Source organism: Mollisia scopiformis (genome assembly GCF_001500285.1).
Source record: "Mollisia scopiformis unplaced genomic scaffold LY89scaffold_17, whole genome shotgun sequence".
Taxonomy (NCBI): Eukaryota; Fungi; Ascomycota; class Leotiomycetes; order Helotiales; family Mollisiaceae; genus Mollisia; species Mollisia scopiformis.
Genome location: NW_017263597.1, coordinates 228,734 through 246,498, shown reverse-complemented (window position 1 = coordinate 246,498; position 17,765 = coordinate 228,734). Strand labels below are relative to the sequence as shown.

Sequence of the window (17,765 nt, the reverse complement as noted above, 5' to 3'; positions counted from 1 at the left end):
ATCATGGTCATCGTAATATTTTATATACACTAAATAATACCTATCTCCTTTCTCCAAGCGTGTATAGTTGTCACCCAACTTTGGCATTGATTGCTTAAGATTCAAATTCAAGCGACTAAATACTTTGCCGACCATGTTTGGTAAAGTATATCCGTTTTCTATATTCTACGTTTGCTATATGTCGTTTCCTAGTGCGGCTCAACGGCTAAGTCAAGCTCGTGGATATTAGGGGCCCGCCAATTCGGATCACAGGCAGATCTAAGAGTGGGGGACAATCCACTAAAATGCGGGGCAAGTTATCATATCTCCGACGTCGAACAACTCTCTTCACTGCATCCCATTCCATTACCGTCCTTTCATCCCTAACAACACAAAAGACCCTCCTATCCTTATTTCCCCATCTCCTTGCTTGGCATCTTCAAAACTATTCTCCCCAAAAGATTTCATTTACAATGGAAAACACCGTCCCCGAACCCCAAGTTTCAACCCCCATATTCCTCCCACTTCTAAATAGCATCCCACCTCATCTCGCTCCCAAGTTTGAATCTACGTACGTAGAATACTACAACAAGTACTCGGCGGGCCGTCTAGCGACGCATCAAATTCCAATTGAGACATATCGCGCTAATCCTGCCGCTTATAGTAAGTTGAATGTCTAGTTTTGTCTCTTCTTCTCAGGTGTCGAGCTATCTTTGGAGATGGAAAGTCTATTCTATCAAAGACAAAGAAGACCATTCCACTCGTCGACTAATCCAGAGATGGCCCGATTTGCTTGAAGCACGCGGGTCAGCCAAAACTTGGTTCTTTAAATACCCGACGAATACTCCAATTGCCCCTCAACTCCCCAAACCACTATCCAAACCAAGCTAACCCCTCCAAAAAGCCATCACCTACGGCCGCGCCCTCTACCCCTCCACCGGCCTCAAAATCAGCACCCAAACCCTCTCCGTCTCCTCTCCTCCGGGCACCATCACCATCCAAATCTTCGACCCCGAAACCACCCACGCAGCCAAGAAACCCGTGTACGTGAACTTCCACGGCGGCGGATGGGTATTTGGCGGTTTGCCGACCGACTTCGATTTCTGTAAACAGGTAGCGAAGGAATGTGGTGCGGTGGTCTTTGACGTGGATTACAGGTTGGCGCCTGAAGAGAGGTTTCCGACGCAGGTTGAGGATTGTTGGGAGGCGCTGAAATGGGTATATCCCTTCTTCTTCTTCTTCTTCTTCTTTTTTTTCTTCTTCTTTTTTTCTTTTTGCCGAATGAGATGAAAATTAACGCGAGATATTAGATACACTCAGAAAAAGCCCCAGAATTCAACCTAGACCTAAACAAAGTCGCCATCGGCGGCTGCAGCGCAGGCGGGCACCTAGTTGCTGTCCTCGCTCATTTATGTAGAGACCACTCCCTGCCCTTAAAACTCCAACTCCTCTCCGTACCCGTATGCGACCTGTCAATCTTCAACCCCGACGGCTCTCTAAAGTCAAACCAACCCTACCCTTCATACTCCGAATTTGGCCCTTCTCCTCCGCTTCCTTTGGAACGCATGAGTTACTTCTTCAAGCATTTCCTCGGCGATATCCAAAAGACGAGCAAGTACGCAATGGGGGGAGAAGAAGAGTGGAAGATAAGTCCGATCAAAGCGCGGAACTGGAAAGGGTTAGCGGATGCGTTGGTCGTTACGGCTGAATGCGATGTTTTGAGGGATGAGGGGGAGGCGTATGCGAGGAAGTTGGAGGAGGGCGGGAATCGGGTGAGGGTTGTGAGGGTTAAAGGGGCGCCGCATATTTTTATGCAGTTGGATGGGATATTGGAGGCGGGGAGGGAGTATAATCGGGTTGTTTTGGAGGCGTTGAGCGGGGCTTTTAGATGATTGCTTAGAGGAGATGGTGATTAGAGGGGATGGTGATTAGAGGGGATGGTGATTAGAGGGGATGGTGATTAGAGGGGATGGTGATTAGAGGTTAGATTTCATGGCTGGGTCTATTTAGAAGTTCGTCCGTTGTCTGAAGTATCTTCATTTCATATTGTGCGGCAATGTTACAAATACCTAATTAACGTACACACAATCCCATTAACACCAAAACACCACCCCAAACCCAACCTAATCCATCTCAACCCTGACTTGAAGTCGGGATAGACGCCGCGGCAGCAGCAGCTATCGCACCCGCATACTTATACTTCGCCACCGCCGGAATAATGATAATAGCACCCAACCACACCAACACCACAATCGTAACAAAGATCCCCCCCAGCGCCCCCAAAATCTCCTTCGTCCGCTGCGCCCTCTTCTCCTCCCTCGACGCCTCGAGATCGATCTCCTCTTTATTCTATGCCCCCCCTCTCATCAGTACTCTTCTCTCTAACAGAAGACTTCCTTGCTTACCTGAACCTCTTCCGCCTTCGCATCAAGCCGTCCCTCTAACCTCTCCACGGCGTCCAATAACCGCACCAGGATGTCCTCCCGCGACGAGTTTTCCCGCATGGTGATCACGCTCTCGGTTGCGCCCCAGAGGGAGATGGCGGGGTCGTCGGCGGGGCTGGATGTGGAGGTGCGTTCGGGGCGCTCGCTGGCGGGCATGACGGTCGCGGCGCTCTCGTCGTGGCGGTGCGGGAGAGAGGGGGAGAAGGATTGTTGGTCGAGGGGGATGGTGCGGAAGGATGGGGGAGCAGTGTTGGGGAGGCCGGTGAAGTAGTTGTTGGCGGTGGTGGAGGTGGGGAGGTTTTCTTCTTCGAGGGGGACCTGGGGTTGGTGTTAGAATGTGTGATTGAGGTGAATCGGGAAGGGTTTTTTGGTCATCAACACTTGTTGATGTATAAAGCAATGTGGGGGATGAAGTAATGGAAGGGGGTGAGGAAATGAGGATATACTCTTTCGTAGCGGGGTCCCGAAGGCATTGTGCTCGCAGCTAGATTAACAAAGGAGAAGAAAATCAATCACAGAGCAAGAACTGTGTTTGAAGATATGTTTCGAAATGCCTTTCAAGTCAAGACTTATGAGTCTCGCGACGCAGCAATGATTTCAAGAGATGAAGTTGCCCTTTCCATGGAAATTCCGCTGGACATCGAGGTGCTGTGCCGCACTACGGTCATAAGGTTGACTGGTAAGGCTGAGTCGTGGACCGGAGACTCCTAGTGGAGCTCGAGCACTGTTATCTCGAGACTTATCCTGACGATCATACCAAGCTGAGGAGTCTACATCAGGCAGCGAGAAATGTACCCTGTCGAAAGCACGTGATAGTACTTCCGATTTTCAAATTTGGCGCAACATTATTTGCTAAATAGGGTGTTTATCTATACAAGTAGATCTTTCTTGACTCTATAGACCCTTACTCAAGAAGAAAATACTTAAGCAATGCCAAAGTCATGCTGGGACACGTGACACCACTCTGTCGTTAAACTTTCTCGAAACTTCAAGGTATCCTCATATCAACAACTTTGAAACGATCTACCAAGAATTGTCGAGCACACCTTTTTGAACAGTTGATACAACCATGAAAGTGATAGCATAAGTAAGGCAATTCAAAAGAGAGTGTGAGCCTCGAGCTTGCCCGATTTCAGAACGGTGCAGCCATCACGATTTGAAGATGCGTGCACTGCCTCGGCGCCTCATTTGTCCTATTGGCCTTGTCTCTGATTGCCGCAGGCGTCAAGTAAACGCCATCGGGAACCATCAAGGCTATGAAAACATCATCCAACATCCTTGTGGGAAAGACTAGAACCAAATTACAGGAATCATGAGCTATCCCGGATAATTGCTCTACTGTACCGGACACCTTTCTCTCTTCTATATCCGTTCCGCAATCACACTTTCTCGAAGACCAATGTCGATCAGAGATGACGATCAGGCGCGGGCGCAGTGTCTGCAGAAGCCTCTTCGCCGCATGCGCGGAGAGATTCGGCTGAAATCCAGTGACGATTCATTCCTTTCTTGGCTTGATGAGAATCTCCTGAGCGATTCAGAAGATGAAGATAGCTCAAATAATCCCGCCCCTAGGCCTATCAAAACTCCGATACGGACACCTCGATTGGTCATCGCGATAGACTATGGAACCACTTCAACTAGTTAGGAATATCCTCTCATGATAACAGGCTTCAGCTAATGAAAGTCAAAGGCGTCGCCTATGCTTTTCCAAGCTCCGACTGCGCCAGCCTTGATGACATTAAAGTCGTGCAGGACTGGGGCCCACATATGGGAATCTCGAGTAGAATACCAAGTCTCATCTCCTATTCGCAGCCAAACAACAGAGAATATCAACAATGGGGAGCAAGCATAAGCGAGTCCTCCATGGTAATCAAAAACATCAAGGAGGAACTTGATGGATCAAACAACAGTTTGGCTGAGCTGCAGGGTATCCTGCAACCTTCGGAAGGGACGAGTAGTCTAGACTTCAATGATGCGAATGCTTACGGCGGGAACTCAAAGCAAACACGGAAGAGGCCAGAAGATATTGTCACGGATTATCTAACGAAAGTTTGTTCGTACATGCACCTCCTTGACGGACTCGAGGGATCCCATCTGAGGTCAAGAATAGAGGTCGACATTATTATTACAGTACCAGCGGTGAGACTACTTGTCATCCCTTTGGATGACTTGAAAGCTTTAGCGACTAATTTACCAACAGAGCTGGTCTCAGCGTGGCAGAAATTTGCTCCTTCAAGCGGTCAATAATGCTGGATTTAATGCAGAGACATTTCCCAACCTCAGGAACTACACTATAATTCCCGAGCCAGAGGCGGCCGCGATATATCTCATAAGACACCTCGAAGACGATAAAAACATAAATTTTCTCAAGGTAAATCCTTTTACCACTCATTACCGTCAAGGTCATCGGGAATCGGCCAAATCAAAATCATAATCAGACTGCTCTTGCATTGTTTTGTCTATTATTTTCAAGCTCCGACACGCTCAGAGGAGGGTCGTAACTTGAAGCACTGCAGGCCTTTCTTTTAGCAATCTAAAGTCTTCCTTCAAACTAACTGCCAGCAGCTAAACCAATGTTTCGTCGTGTGTGACGCCAGTAGTAGAGCCGTTGTAAGTTACTTTCTATATTTATCGTAATGTTCAATGTTCAATATTCTAACTATTGGCTACCCTTCGCAGAAAACCATCTCGTACAGAGTCACGCAACTGAAGCCGACTCTAGAGCTTGAAGAAATAAGCATTCCCACAGGTCTGAAAACTTTACTTCGGGTTTAGAAGAACCACTAACATGTCTTATAGACGGAATCCATGGGTCGGAGATCGTCGACGAAAATTTCAAGCGATGGCTTCGAGGAAGACTGGGTGAAAGGAACTACAAGAAGCTAGATCCACATAGCACAGGCCAAGGAATAGGTGCCTCTGTCACCGAGCAAGAGAATATGACACTACTCATGAGACGTTTCGAGGAAAAGAAGAGATCGTTTGTCCGCACAATGAAGGAAATATATCTGACCTTGCCGCAACCTATGAACATAAATAATATCTTGGCAGGGGTTTTACACAGCGATTTGAAGATTACTGGGTACTTATATCAATTCTATGGAATACAGTTTTTTAATTGACGGACTTTAGGGAGGACATGAGAGAGTTTTTTGACCCATGTATAGACGGGATTATCAATCTCATCCTGGGGCAATTTCAGCAAGTCCATCTGAAGAAGAATCGAGTCAAGGTACATTGAGCCCTTTCCATAAGTGCCAAAAGCTGATTGTAAAGGACGTTTTCTTGGTTGGAGGTTTCAGCGAATCGCCATACTTACGGGACGAAATCAAAGAGTCCTTAAGATTGAGAAGAGTTGCATTGCGTTATCCAGACAAGCACAAGATGTAAGTGTACTTTTTCGGTGGGTTGAAAGCTTCTGACGTTTTTCACGAAGCCACAATGCAGTTGTTCAAGGTGCAGTTATCTATGGCATTGAAAACCCCGCCGATGGGTACTCGCCCCTTCTTTCGGATCTTGTAGGAAATGATGTTTCCAACAAAGCTCCACAAACGCCAATTGAAAACACTCCGGGCAGAGTTGCGGACGTTGTTCTTGAAAAAGAGCCGCTGCCGTCAACCCAAGATAGCTCCGATGGGACTGTGACAACAGACTACGAAGGGACAGCTCTACGCGGTACGGATGGTATTCCGGAGTCTACATTACCTACCACAATTTCCGAAAAAGTGGACAACAAGCAGAGAGAGGTAGAAGACACGATATCAATTTTCACGGACAATCAGTCTTTGGGGTTACCAGAAACCCTGCGTACAACTCTCATTAAGGACATTGCTGCCAAAGTCTGGGATTCCACACACAGCTCGCTAGAGCTCTGCGACGATGATGTGATCCGTATATCAGCGGCACTGCCCAATCTTCTGAAGGAAATGTCTCTCGAGCTTGCATGCAGTGCGAACACAGTCATTGAGCAGCGGGCGATCGCTTTCATCCGACGCTATAGAGGGTGGGTAAAGACTTTTGGTTGTCACTTCTCGACTTTAATCTTCTCAAGCGATATACATGCCATCCCCAGTTTTCTTAAGTCTCTCTGTCTATGATTCTCGAGCAGAACAACTCTTCGTCCTGTTACTAACACTTTATTACTAGATATATCACAGATTTCTTTCAAGCGTCGAGGGACACGTTGGATGACGAGCCTGCATCAAGTCGCCGCAACTCTGACGGATTCACAGTGGAAGAGAAAATTGACCTATGGAATATCACTGAGTCACTTACAACCGATCAGCCATCTGAGTATGCGCCGTCACCAGAAGAGTCATCGGAGACAAGAGTATCAGAAAATGTGACGTCTATGATACGCATGGAGATTTCCAACGGAGTATTTGAACAGTACCCTCGAGAAGATGACCATAAATATGACGAGACATCTGGAGACGAGAACTCTCTGAAGAGCGGAAACATAAGCGATGATGAGAAGTTTAGTCGCCATACTACCATCCCAGATTTGCCACAAGCGTGGTCTTTCATTTTTGGCAGCGAAGCATTCACCCGCCTTCTCATCAACATCCAGATTGTCTCACGTTTGACTCCACGGCAAGGTGAAACAGTGGAAGAGATACGCAATAGCATTATTGAGGAAATATCCCGCAGTGCTAATTTCAGGGAGAGAGTATCTTCAGGGTCTACATTCTCCGCATTCTTTCAGATTAGCTGGGATCCACTGTTCTTTTTGACAGAACAGTATAACACGCAAAATCTACCACCCATCAGAGACGTAATCACGCTGAGTGGAAATGCAATCGATGCACAAGCCACAACCTGTGGCCAATACGTTCAGCAGGTATGGTCCGACATAGGACTAGAAGTATTAGAGGCAATTCAGGGGGCTGTCCATGACTCTAGATCTTCTTGTAAATGTAAGTGTATTCTATCATTCTTGGCCAGCTTGCTGATAATTGAAGCTATCTTGGCTGATGAGACTATCTTGTCTGATGGGACTATCTTGAATGTGGAGATATCTGGAGGATTCTTACATGTGAATGCGAGAGGAACAATGAGCAGATTGGCCAATGTTGGAGAGCAACTTTCATGGATGGGCGCCAGTTGTCGATCCTCTCTACTGACCAGCAAGATTTGCTATTGCACGCCTTTCATTGTAACCGCTAGGTCCTTTGTACCATCATTTTTCATCGACTTCACCTACCAGGACCTCGAAGATGACTCCCAAAATGGCTCATGCTGGAGGCAATTGTTCAAAAATCCAGTTGTTGCAAGGGGCTTTCCCATCCTTGCCAGGATTAATGATGAAAAAGGCTTGGAGATCCCATTAAACATGATGGCTGGACTGGGTGGAGCTGAAAGGGCTACTGTGTTCAACGGTCAACTGGTGGTCAAAGGATTTTCAACGATGTTTGTGCCCACGAGAAGAATTTCTAGCTCCATTCTCTGGCATTTCCTTTTCAACAGAGACAACTCTCGGATTTCCTATTCCGCTGCGAAGCAGCTCGTCGCTGGTCAAGATCCTGTTACCGTCGACTATCAATGCTTGCCTACTGCTCGAATGTTTTTAGGATGGGCATCGTCAGTCCAGCTGCATACAGGTACGTTTCTCTAGTAAACTAGTATCTGTGAATGCTGACTATATTGTGTTCTTCCTAAGGTACCTCCGATATAGAATATGCAAATCTTGGATTCACTGGATCCAACTTTGCAACGGCAGGTTGTGCTCTATCGGGCGTCACAATCTCAGGCGGCAGGTTCATCACTGGCGGCGCAAGCTTTGTACCAGGAAATAAAGATCGTATGCTATCGCTCTCAAATTCAGAACCGTACTACCTGAAGATGGAGTCGGCAAGCACCTGGAATGTGGTCTTCTATGATACTGATGATCGACGTGCATGGCTGGTCGACGGAGGTAACGCTTTGCTCCACTTGACCAGAGCTCGGCTTTCTCAGAAGCGCCTCGCAAGAAATTTAGACTTAAATTTCGAAGACTTTCCTTACGCAGATTCAAGTCATGGGCGACTTGCTGCATTGATATCTTTGGGAGTCATCGCCGCACGTGATCACGTTCTTATTACGGATTCGGCATCATTCGGACAGCCTTCAACAGCAACACACAAGTGGGGACTGAAAGATATAGTTCTCGGTTATTGGCACATTTTGGAACAGATTCAGGATCATCAAGAGGTACTCTCCAACCCTGGAAAGTCAATCAGAATGACCGACCGAGAAAAGCTGGAGGGATTCGGCTTTGTGGATATCATTAGCGGGCGAACTTCGATCCGACCCCGCGTTGCGTATCTGGAGCCTAGTGGCAGAGGTTGGGTGGATTTTCTCCATCAAATACAGGCTATAACTCTCATGGCGAGAGGGTTTGGAGAACTAATCCGGCCAACAGAGAGAAGCAATCCGTTGTGCAAAGCCTGGAGACAAGTCCCGAAAGGAAGAGATTATCTTGTGGCACGCGTTGCACAGCTCTTTGATATATGTGATTTTGGGGGGAATCTCGACTGCCAACCCTTGGAGCTTGTTCAGGGGCTTTATTGGCATAAAGGAGGTCATCTTTTTGAGCCTTGTAGCGCTACTACTTGCATGGCAAATTGCGATCGGGTGCAAGTGCTTCTTCCCAAAGCGACTCTGGGGTCGAAGAAATATCCCGATGGACTCTTCGAGGGTGAAATGGAAGGAGCCGTTGTTTTTGGACACAGCAGAAGGCTCCCTAAATTCTGGCCAAGGAACCCCAAAAGTGGACCATTTGATGATCTCGCTGAATGTGACGCTGAGGATAGTAGAAGATCACAGAGTCCACCACCACAAATCGACTTCCATGATAGTGGACTGGGAACCGAACTCATGGGCACCGATGAGTCCAGTAAGGTAAGAACCAGAACGACTGAGTCACTACCGTCACGAGTTTCCATTGCAAGCAACGCCGGTCCAGCTGTTATGTCAGGGGCTATTACAGATATCAACTTGAATTCCGAACCCACAGCCAGACCCTCTGAATCTGACGACCAAGTTGTTCTCCCTCTGCCAATCGCCTTCTCACCTCCGGCGTTACGAACGCGGAAAGGCAAGGAAGCAATGCGACCTCTGAGCAATTTGATGAATAATCTTCGTAGGGTCTCAAGTTATAGAAAGAGAAAAGAGTAATATGTATTATAGTCTAAACAATAAACAGTATCAACAAATCTGGGTTTCATATTGTTCTATATGTTTTATAAAGAAACACGTCCCACTCTCACAACTCTCATGGAGAATTCGAATTACTAAGCCCCCTGCCAATTGTGGGCGTTTGCTGGGCTTACCGTTCTTACTACGTGGCTTCGTCAACCATTGAAGATTTTCCTCAACAGAGAAGACCACTCTCGGTGAAAATGCTCCCGAAAACAAAAATCACAAGATCTCATTCGAGCAGTGCATGGACGAATCCTTGCATCATGTGGAAGCCATACAGCGGAGATGCCAAGATCTAAGCCCCAGACAAACTGAATTTCCAGGACATTGGAATACAGATTATAGACTAAGCTAAGCAGAAAGCAGACATCTTTTCAATAGATCTCGCCTTTTTAATGTCCTGATTTGACGTCTATATGTAAATAGTAAGCTTGCATGATCAAAAGCTTAGCCGCAAGTGGGTTCAAGCATCTCTCCCCATATTCGCTGCCGAGAACCGACAACGGAGTGTGGATTATTCTAGTATTAAACTTGTATATCCCGTGCACTGCGGCACAGATTTGGGTGTGCGTCCCGACCCATAGACATGAGGCACACTACTTGGCTGTAGATAAATTAGGTGATTCAGCATCGAGCATGCCCACAAGGCCAGAAAATAGGCATGCAATGTCTTGTCCTGACATGCATATGAAAAGTATACTACAGTCAAAATGCAGAGTATTAGCAACGCCCCCAACGGGTTACTAAGATAAGCAACACTTTCAGCGCTATCCCACGTGTGATTGAGCTTCGGGAAGGATACTCTTGATTTCTCAATTATTGTTAAGTGACAGGATTCATGTAGAGAATGTAACAGAAGTATCTGGACGAGTCGTTAAAACTATTACACACATATCAACCCCGACCCTAAATGGAGGTAGAACCCATCTCAAGCTTTCTTAATTTCGTGCGCTTTCTGAGTATGATTGCTCGAAGCAGCAATATTGGTACTAGCTACGCAATAGTCAGCTCTCTTTCAAGAATAACAATAGCACCAACCACAATACTTTCTTATGACTACCAACATAATAGAACAAACAGCATTTCCAAATGCACTACTGACAGCCAATGCACCGAGCGCTGTCTTAGACTCCTTCTCTGGGTCGTGGTGTGCAGAGAAGGATAGAGCGGTGGTGGTCAGTGAACCGGCACAACAGCCAGCTATTTCCAAACCATCAGCGATGCGCAATATCCTCGCTTCTCTGGAGTCTTCGTGTCGTTCCGCGATGAGGTGACAGAGGATGAGGTCGACCCCGCAGCCGATATTCATGATATAATTCCCGTAGGTCATCCAGCGAATGGAGGCTTCACCATCTTTCCTGAAATCAGCTACAAAAAGACACACGGTTCCGGTGATGCTGGTCAAGGTACTGATCGTGTGTCCTATAAGCTAGATTTTCATCTCTGTTAGCATTGAAATCTCACTCTCATGCTTAATATTCTGGTTGGTTTGAGGTACTCACCAAGACCCAAAAGTGTTCGTCCAATTCTTCCTTCAAGTCTTCACTGGCATCCATGGCACGTTTCCAAAAGACCAAATCGAGTATGCGTCCCAGTGAAACAAAGATACTACAAACACTTCCCACTCCAGAGCACCACTTGGCAACGACGGAACCTCCAACCAGGCGTGGCATCGCTTCTGTGAAGGCGATTGGGACTTCAGCCATAGCTGCGAGCATTCGAAAAACTCCGACACCTGTAGTAGTCCATTGTTTGGCGCTGTGGTAAGCATGCTGAACTTTCTGCACAAAATTAGCTGTAAGCAAACAACACATATACCTAGCCTCCTAGAAATGGCGAACTTACCTCGTACTCGACCTGATTGCGACGCGTCCTTGCTTTTGGACTCTGCTTAGTGTCGGGTTGGCTCGAGACATCTCGTTTCGCGAAATTCCCGTCGATTGCTTAGGCTTGCCTTGAGATGGGGCGCCAACTTTACTCACGTTGGAGCTGGTATTCATGGCAACCATGCTGAAAGCACTCATGGCACTCATATTTATTGTTGCTGGATGAGGGTTCGTGGGCTTCGATATCTTCTTGAAAGCCTCTTCGAACACACTTCTGATATCAAGGTCCTTGTCTTGGATGTTGTTGATGAATTCGTCTGGCCGACTATGCACGTCGAATGGCAATCTGTTTTTGTCTCCAACAAGCATGTTCAATAATGCTGCTCCAACGAAAGAAGTGACATTGAGGAAAGAATATTCCTATGCCATGTAAGTTATTGAGTTACCGAAACCGCGTATATTCAAGTTCACTCACCTGACCCGTTGTATACTCAAAAATGGATGTCACGTAAGGGATTCTCCAAACCCCAGAGATGAGTTCGAATGCTTGCTGGAAGACACCCGTCGCTACTTCCCAAAACATCGTGATCAGATTCGATATCGCGTCAAAGATCGTCCAGAAGGAATCCGCCAGGAAACTAGATATCTGATCAAGAATAGATTTCGGGTTTGCGACAAAACCTTGGAGTCTTATCATTAGGGAATCAATAAGACGCATGGCATTCGCTAATTGTGCCTCAAGTGCCTTAGGGATTGTTTCGGAGAAGATCTTTACCAAGGGGGAGAAATCTGGGATTCTGAATTCGTCTCCGAATTCCTCTGCTATCGCTCCTTGAGCTGCCTCGATCAAGATGCTGAATGGATTGAACCTCATGAGAAATTTCATGATTGGATTGTCAAACAGCCAGGCCAGCATCGATTTCTTGCCATCAGGAGTTTTGGGATGGGGTCTCTTATCTTTGATATAGTCGTCAATTTTGTCTCTGGCAAGGTCCATGCCTTCAACAATCGCTGCCTTGTTAGTCTTCATAAATATGTTTGTCTTGGTCTGAGTGGCCTTGAAGGTCGCGATAAGAACCTGTGAATGTTAGAAGCAATCTCACCAAAAGTCATCTGCGAGCATAATCACCTCTCGAGTCTTTCTAACCCTGGCAATATCGAATTTGTATCCAAGCAAGGCCATCAACTTTTTCTTACCGGCACGAACCGCGTTCTTCAGGAATGAGGTGAAGGTAGGAAACAGCGTCTCCAACGAGTCAACTACTGCGGAAAACACTTCTTCGACAGCCATTCGGCTGCATTGGAGATGGTGGAGTGGTCGTGACCGTCAGTTTCAAAGACAACCGTTAGATCAGATCCGTGGAAATCTTTTCCAATCATCGGTTTTGCATTACCGTCTAGGGCAATCACCATTGACAGAAGGTTCTTGAATAGCTCTACACTAGCTTTAAACCCTTCCTTGTTCTTTTGCTACTCTGCATCACTGAATACGGGAGTCCCGTCCACAGAACAAGCTTTCGCAAAGTCGTCTGCAAACTTTATAGCGTAAAGTCGTTCAATAACTCTATCTAGCATAAACTTTATTAGTAGCCGACTTTTCGTTAAAGTAACGATACTTACTTGACTTATAGAGTTAGTGTAGACTATAGTTAGCTACATAGTCAAAGTACATGTCTTGTTATTTCAATGCGGCACCTTGTTCATCGAGATATAAAACCTCGCTAGCGTTGGTTTGAGCATTGAATTGGCACGAGATCTGCTGGATGCTTGTTCGGATAGGGAGTCCTGAGTTCTCAAAGACCATCTTGTTGCCCTTGAAGGTCCGGATGCCTTGGATGTAATGTAGCTCATTCTGATCCCTCACGGCGAAGATGGTGAACTTGGATTGGGTGTCACCAGAGTCTTGATCAATGGCCTCAGAGGCTACGACTTGTTTGAACGACACATTCTCGGCAAAAGTCTGTACTGATGACGCACTCTTCTGAGTATTGACAAAGCCGAGACCCTTATCGGAGGCCAAAAAGAGATCAGTGACTCTATAATGCACGAATAGTCAGCTCTTGAGGCTTTGCGAGCCTTGAGCCAGACACAGGAAATGGAGAATTGTCTTACCTTGTGGCATTGGCGTTGGAATACATACTTGTGATCTTTCCGCATTTCTCGGCCAACACGAGTCTAGTGTTTGTGTACTTGCCATCTTTCCCGAAGAGGTCGATCACGCATTCAGTTGCTCCCTGCTGCTCAAACAAAACATATATGCCGAACTCATTTTCCAGTTTGGCCGGCCGTATCTCCAGAATTTTGTCAGCATCACGGGAAAACGCAAATGTCTGCCAGGGATGTTCAATTTCCGAGGAAGGATCAATGGTGTAGTGCGTTGCTGCAATATTCTCCTGCTGCTCTGAGCCGGCAGTAATGAGGAATGGTGCTGAACTGGCTGAAGTTGATGGTCTGGGACCGACAAGTAAGTACGAAATCTTCTTCAAACCGGCATTATTGATAATGGCAGTCCATTTGATGCCTGGCTGGTCAGTCAGTAGACAACCACGTATGTATAATGTACACTTACTTTGAGGTTCGAAACCGGAGACTTTGTTTGATTTCAACGTAGCGGCGGGTAAGGGGAAAGAGGCATGGTGGATATTTGCCGTCCCGTTCGTAGATACAGCTGCCACGGCTATGTGGATTACCTTGATGTCGGAGTCCTCTTCATTCTCTTCGATCAAGTCAAATGTCTTTATCTTGTCGACCTTTTCCGGCGTAATATCGAACAACTTCCAGCCATGAGCACCTCCATTGATGTGCACGAGGCAGTGGAGACGTTGTTCACTGCCGATAGCGAAGACGACAGGCTGGCCAAGGGGATCCGAGACCAAGGAGAGGCGCTGGCAACCTTCGAAGGGCTGTACCGGGGCGCTGTACTCAGTAAACTCGGAGCATACGGCAAGGCTCACAAATCCTCCGTCTTGCAGTTCTGAGGCGTCCTCGTTCTCATCCAGTGACCTGGGAAAGGGGACGTTGGTGGGCAGTTGAAGTACCTTGGACAGAGTCCCAGGCATCTCGAGCGTGGGAGCCGACATAGGTTGGAGTGAGGTTTGATTTTGCAAAGCGTAGACGCTGGCATGCTAGATAAGAATGCATGGCCGTTTGTATATATCTATATAGTCGGCATTCGATCACACCTTTTGACTGGGCACTCGTCTACCAAAGTTAGAAAATACTTCGAAACACAACTTCCCCAGTTCTCATGAGACATGACCTCTCAGAATTCAGGAATCGAGACAGCTTTTCCAGCTCCCTTCGAGAACGCCACTGTCAATATCGATAGCCCACGCTCTGCATTATCGAGTATCACCGAGGATCATATCCGTTTGAGCACATCCAGCTTCCTCACAAAGAGCTATTTGCATCTAATTGAGGCTTTCAGCTTGTTCTCTGCGCTCTGGACGGGTGACGGGTAGTTGAGCTGGACGGGCCGTTGCCGTGCGCCACTAACTGATTTTTCAACGCGGCATCGATATAGTGTGCAATGAACCCCGCAATACGGAGGCCGCAGCCCAAATTTTTGGAGAACAGAAACAGGGTATTCTGCGCAGTAATGCTAACATCAAAACATTACTATTGCATAGCCGGTGGGCCGAGGGCTCTATTGCCGACTATGACTTGATTCTCTCCATCTCTGCGGAGGCCATCAACCGCCAATTCAAAATCCTTTATGATACAAAGATTCGGACTTCGGATGATTTCAAACCTCCTTCACGTACTAAAATCAAGGATGCTTCTCCGGCCGCTCCCAGCGCTGCCGCCAGCCCAGCCACTCCTTCGCGGGGGGTCAGGCTAAGCTGGCTAACCTGAATCGGCTGGCTTGGAGTAGGAAGGCTAAGTTTTCGGAGCTTCTGGCGAGGCTAAGGAAGGTTGCCATAAGTTGTGGCTAGGAGCAGGAAGGCTGCTGATAAGGCTCGGATTAATTTGTACTACCGAGGGTCTGAGACTATTTAACCGAGATTACTAATCTTAATCTCCGACTACATCTTAGCCCGGCCTAAGCCAGCCACCCCCTAAGGCTGAGCTGGCGGATTAATTTCTATTGGCGAGGTTAAAAAATCACTGGCGAGGAGGAGGAAGGCGGTGGCGGGCTGAGGAAGGCTGTTTATTGGCTGGGCTGGTGGCAGCGCTGGCCGCTCCTGCCGAATATCTCCTCTACCATCGCTTGGAGATCCACCTTGATAAGAAGGGCAAACCAAATCCCAACTATGGACTTAGTGCCTTCATAGATTGTCCCCAGGTCAGCTTTGATGGCCTGGCAAGCAAGGTTAACGATTATCGGACTGCCAAGATCAGTATCAAGTTCATAAAGGAGGGCAACGTTTGCATACACCCACATCTCCTTCAATAGAAATCTTCTGACTATTGAATAGGTCGACAGCAAGTTCAAAGAGCCCTACATCACGGAGGTTATGCAAATCGAAATCCAGGAGACTATCGTGACAGGCTGGACCATGTCCTGGGAAGTCAAATTAGGTCGTCATGACATCCAGGATATCATGGCAGGTTTGTGACCCAATCTCGACCCCTCGAGAATGAGGATCACAAGCTGACATTGGCAGAATTGATCTAACCCGCTCAGAGCGGCGAATCGTCTTCGGTGCTCGATCCAAAAACAGCTACAGCGTTCAAGGATCTTCATGAGCTCAATAGAAAAGAAGCTGAAAAGGCAAAGGCTGATGGCGTAGATTCGCGGAACTTCCTTGTGTCCTCAATTTTCTGCGTTTTCCAAGCGGCTCAAATGGCCAACACATTCCAACTGCGCAATCCCGAAGGCAAACTCCTTGAGCTGGGTGAAGCTCCAGGCGACTTCACGCTCACCGTCAGCAAGTACTTCACTGGGTAAGTCTCACTCTACTGTGATTAATCAGTCTTTTAATCATGGTTCTGTATAGGATGCAAGTGAAGGAAGGACAGATGACTCCCGACAATCCATTTGTCTTAGGTTATGGAATCAGTCAAGAGTTGCTCAACATCAAAGAGGTCAACAGCGAGATTAGTCTTGACTTGACTCCAGATTCTTAGTGCCCAAGTCTTTTCAACTCACATGCACTCCGGGTTCTATGGATTCTTATGATTCTAGATACACCTTTGGCACGCTCAACTTTTGCATACTGACACACCGTTCTGCTTTTCCTAACAATACCACAGAACAGCCTAGCCGCAACACGCATGGAGAAACCAATCCATCCGCAGGCGTGCTCGACCAGACACTCTTCAACAAGACTCGCACGTCATCTCACGATGGCGTGATGGCCTTCTGCAAAGAAATCATCTTTGACAAATACATTTGCGAGAACCTTGGCTCGAAGTTCCTCATGGACCCCAAGTTGATTGTCAAAGGATTATGTCAGTGGAATGGTTCTTCACTGGAGGAAGACAACCCGGTGGAAACGAAGATCGTCTCGCAAAACGGTAGACCTCCCGTTTTCAAGATGGAGCGGAAGTTTAAGCACCATATGTACGATGCCGACGAGACTTTTATGAAGAACCGACGTGAAGTAGAGGGTAAGTTCACTACTACATATTCCTTTGATATTATTTTGTCGGTACTGACCATGACCATCAAGGTTCCACTTGGGTCGAGTTGTCTATGACTTCCGACTTGCTCGATAATCCCACGTCTCTAATTGACAAAGATGCCAAGAGGCGCACTTACATAGACGTCTTGTACGGTGCCAACGTCAACCACAGGGTAATACGGTCTTGATTGCTGATTTCCACCTTCACAGCTAACAGGGTCACGCAGAACCAAACTCAAGGGAGGATCGGGTCGCTGGTACAGATGGAGGCTGGCTGGTCAACACAGTACTGAGCAGCCCCAGACATGCGCTACAAAGCAAGACTTATCCTTCAAGCGGGCAAAGCAGGCGTCTGGAGTGTGACACGTGACCCCGACAACCCGAAGTACCCCTACCCATGTCGATTCTGGAAATCTCCTTGAATAACTGCTGAATCTGCAGAGTACTAAAAGCAATACCCCAGAAAAGTTTTCTATAGGATGTACAAGTATTTAGAGCGCCCCAACCAATAACCGAAAGTGCACCACCAATAGTACTTATCGACATCAGCATACCTCCCACCTCCTCCTCCGCCTTGGATCTCCTTACCGAGAGAGTAGAAAGCAGTCGGGATACCCAGTACTCCGAGCGCGAACTGGACTTCAGAACAATCAGCAAGAAAATTCCCACTATCAAAATCATAGAGATTGAGGTAAGATGCTACCTTTCAGAAATATGATCGCAGCGCGAGGCCACCCCACAGTCCGGAAATCAACACCATCTTTCGTCTT

At 47.2% G+C, this 17,765-nt stretch overlaps 6 protein-coding genes across 6 annotated transcripts; 3 read left to right on the top strand and 3 right to left on the bottom strand.

Annotated features, from left to right (window-relative positions):
- Window positions 1-339: 339 nt before the first annotated feature.
- Window positions 340-2,001, top strand: LY89DRAFT_686727 (esterase; the record flags this gene model as incomplete). Its single annotated transcript, XM_018215351.1, has 3 exons — window positions 340-642; window positions 884-1,197; window positions 1,290-2,001. Coding segments are annotated over exons 1-3 (1,082 nt in total), but the record flags the coding sequence as incomplete, so codon positions are not given.
- A 1-nt stretch (window position 2,002) lies between these two features.
- On the bottom strand, window positions 2,003-3,175 carry LY89DRAFT_720574 (uncharacterized protein). The gene is made up of 3 exons (XM_018218581.1): window positions 2,870-3,175; window positions 2,385-2,741; window positions 2,003-2,328 (listed from the first exon to the last, which is right to left on the bottom strand). The coding sequence occupies exons 1-3, from the start codon at window positions 2,894-2,896 to the stop codon at window positions 2,113-2,115; spliced, it is 600 nt and encodes a 199-aa protein (XP_018068569.1). The 5' UTR covers window positions 2,897-3,175; the 3' UTR covers window positions 2,003-2,112.
- Window positions 3,176-3,442: 267 nt separating this feature from the next.
- On the top strand, window positions 3,443-9,585 carry LY89DRAFT_720573 (uncharacterized protein). Its single transcript, XM_018218580.1, has 12 exons — window positions 3,443-4,063; window positions 4,114-4,562; window positions 4,624-4,794; window positions 4,989-5,033; window positions 5,103-5,172; window positions 5,223-5,505; window positions 5,556-5,655; window positions 5,700-5,809; window positions 5,860-6,426; window positions 6,570-7,339; window positions 7,385-8,023; window positions 8,083-9,585. Exons 1-12 carry the CDS (start codon window positions 3,823-3,825, stop codon window positions 9,576-9,578), a joined length of 4,941 nt encoding a protein of 1,646 aa, XP_018068568.1. The 5' UTR covers window positions 3,443-3,822; the 3' UTR covers window positions 9,579-9,585.
- Window positions 9,586-10,915: 1,330 nt separating this feature from the next.
- On the bottom strand, window positions 10,916-12,889 carry LY89DRAFT_132544 (uncharacterized protein). The gene is made up of 5 exons (XM_018205248.1): window positions 12,558-12,889; window positions 11,904-12,506; window positions 11,448-11,848; window positions 11,105-11,383; window positions 10,916-11,031 (listed from the first exon to the last, which is right to left on the bottom strand). Exons 1-4 carry the CDS (start codon window positions 12,717-12,719, stop codon window positions 11,137-11,139), a joined length of 1,413 nt encoding a protein of 470 aa, XP_018068567.1. The 5' UTR covers window positions 12,720-12,889; the 3' UTR covers window positions 10,916-11,031; window positions 11,105-11,136.
- A 217-nt stretch (window positions 12,890-13,106) lies between these two features.
- On the bottom strand, window positions 13,107-14,487 carry LY89DRAFT_736259 (uncharacterized protein; the record flags this gene model as incomplete). The annotated part of the gene is made up of 3 exons (XM_018220100.1): window positions 13,107-13,464; window positions 13,541-13,949; window positions 13,998-14,487. The coding sequence occupies 3 exons, from the start codon at window positions 14,485-14,487 to the stop codon at window positions 13,107-13,109; spliced, it is 1,257 nt and encodes a 418-aa protein (XP_018068566.1).
- Window positions 14,488-14,682: 195 nt separating this feature from the next.
- Window positions 14,683-17,288, top strand: LY89DRAFT_736258 (uncharacterized protein; the record flags this gene model as incomplete). Its single annotated transcript, XM_018220099.1, has 9 exons — window positions 14,683-14,885; window positions 15,058-15,188; window positions 15,601-15,794; window positions 15,847-15,979; window positions 16,093-16,315; window positions 16,369-16,472; window positions 16,625-16,981; window positions 17,044-17,168; window positions 17,223-17,288. 9 exons carry the CDS (start codon window positions 14,683-14,685, stop codon window positions 17,286-17,288), a joined length of 1,536 nt encoding a protein of 511 aa, XP_018068565.1.
- Window positions 17,289-17,765: the final 477 nt, after the last annotated feature.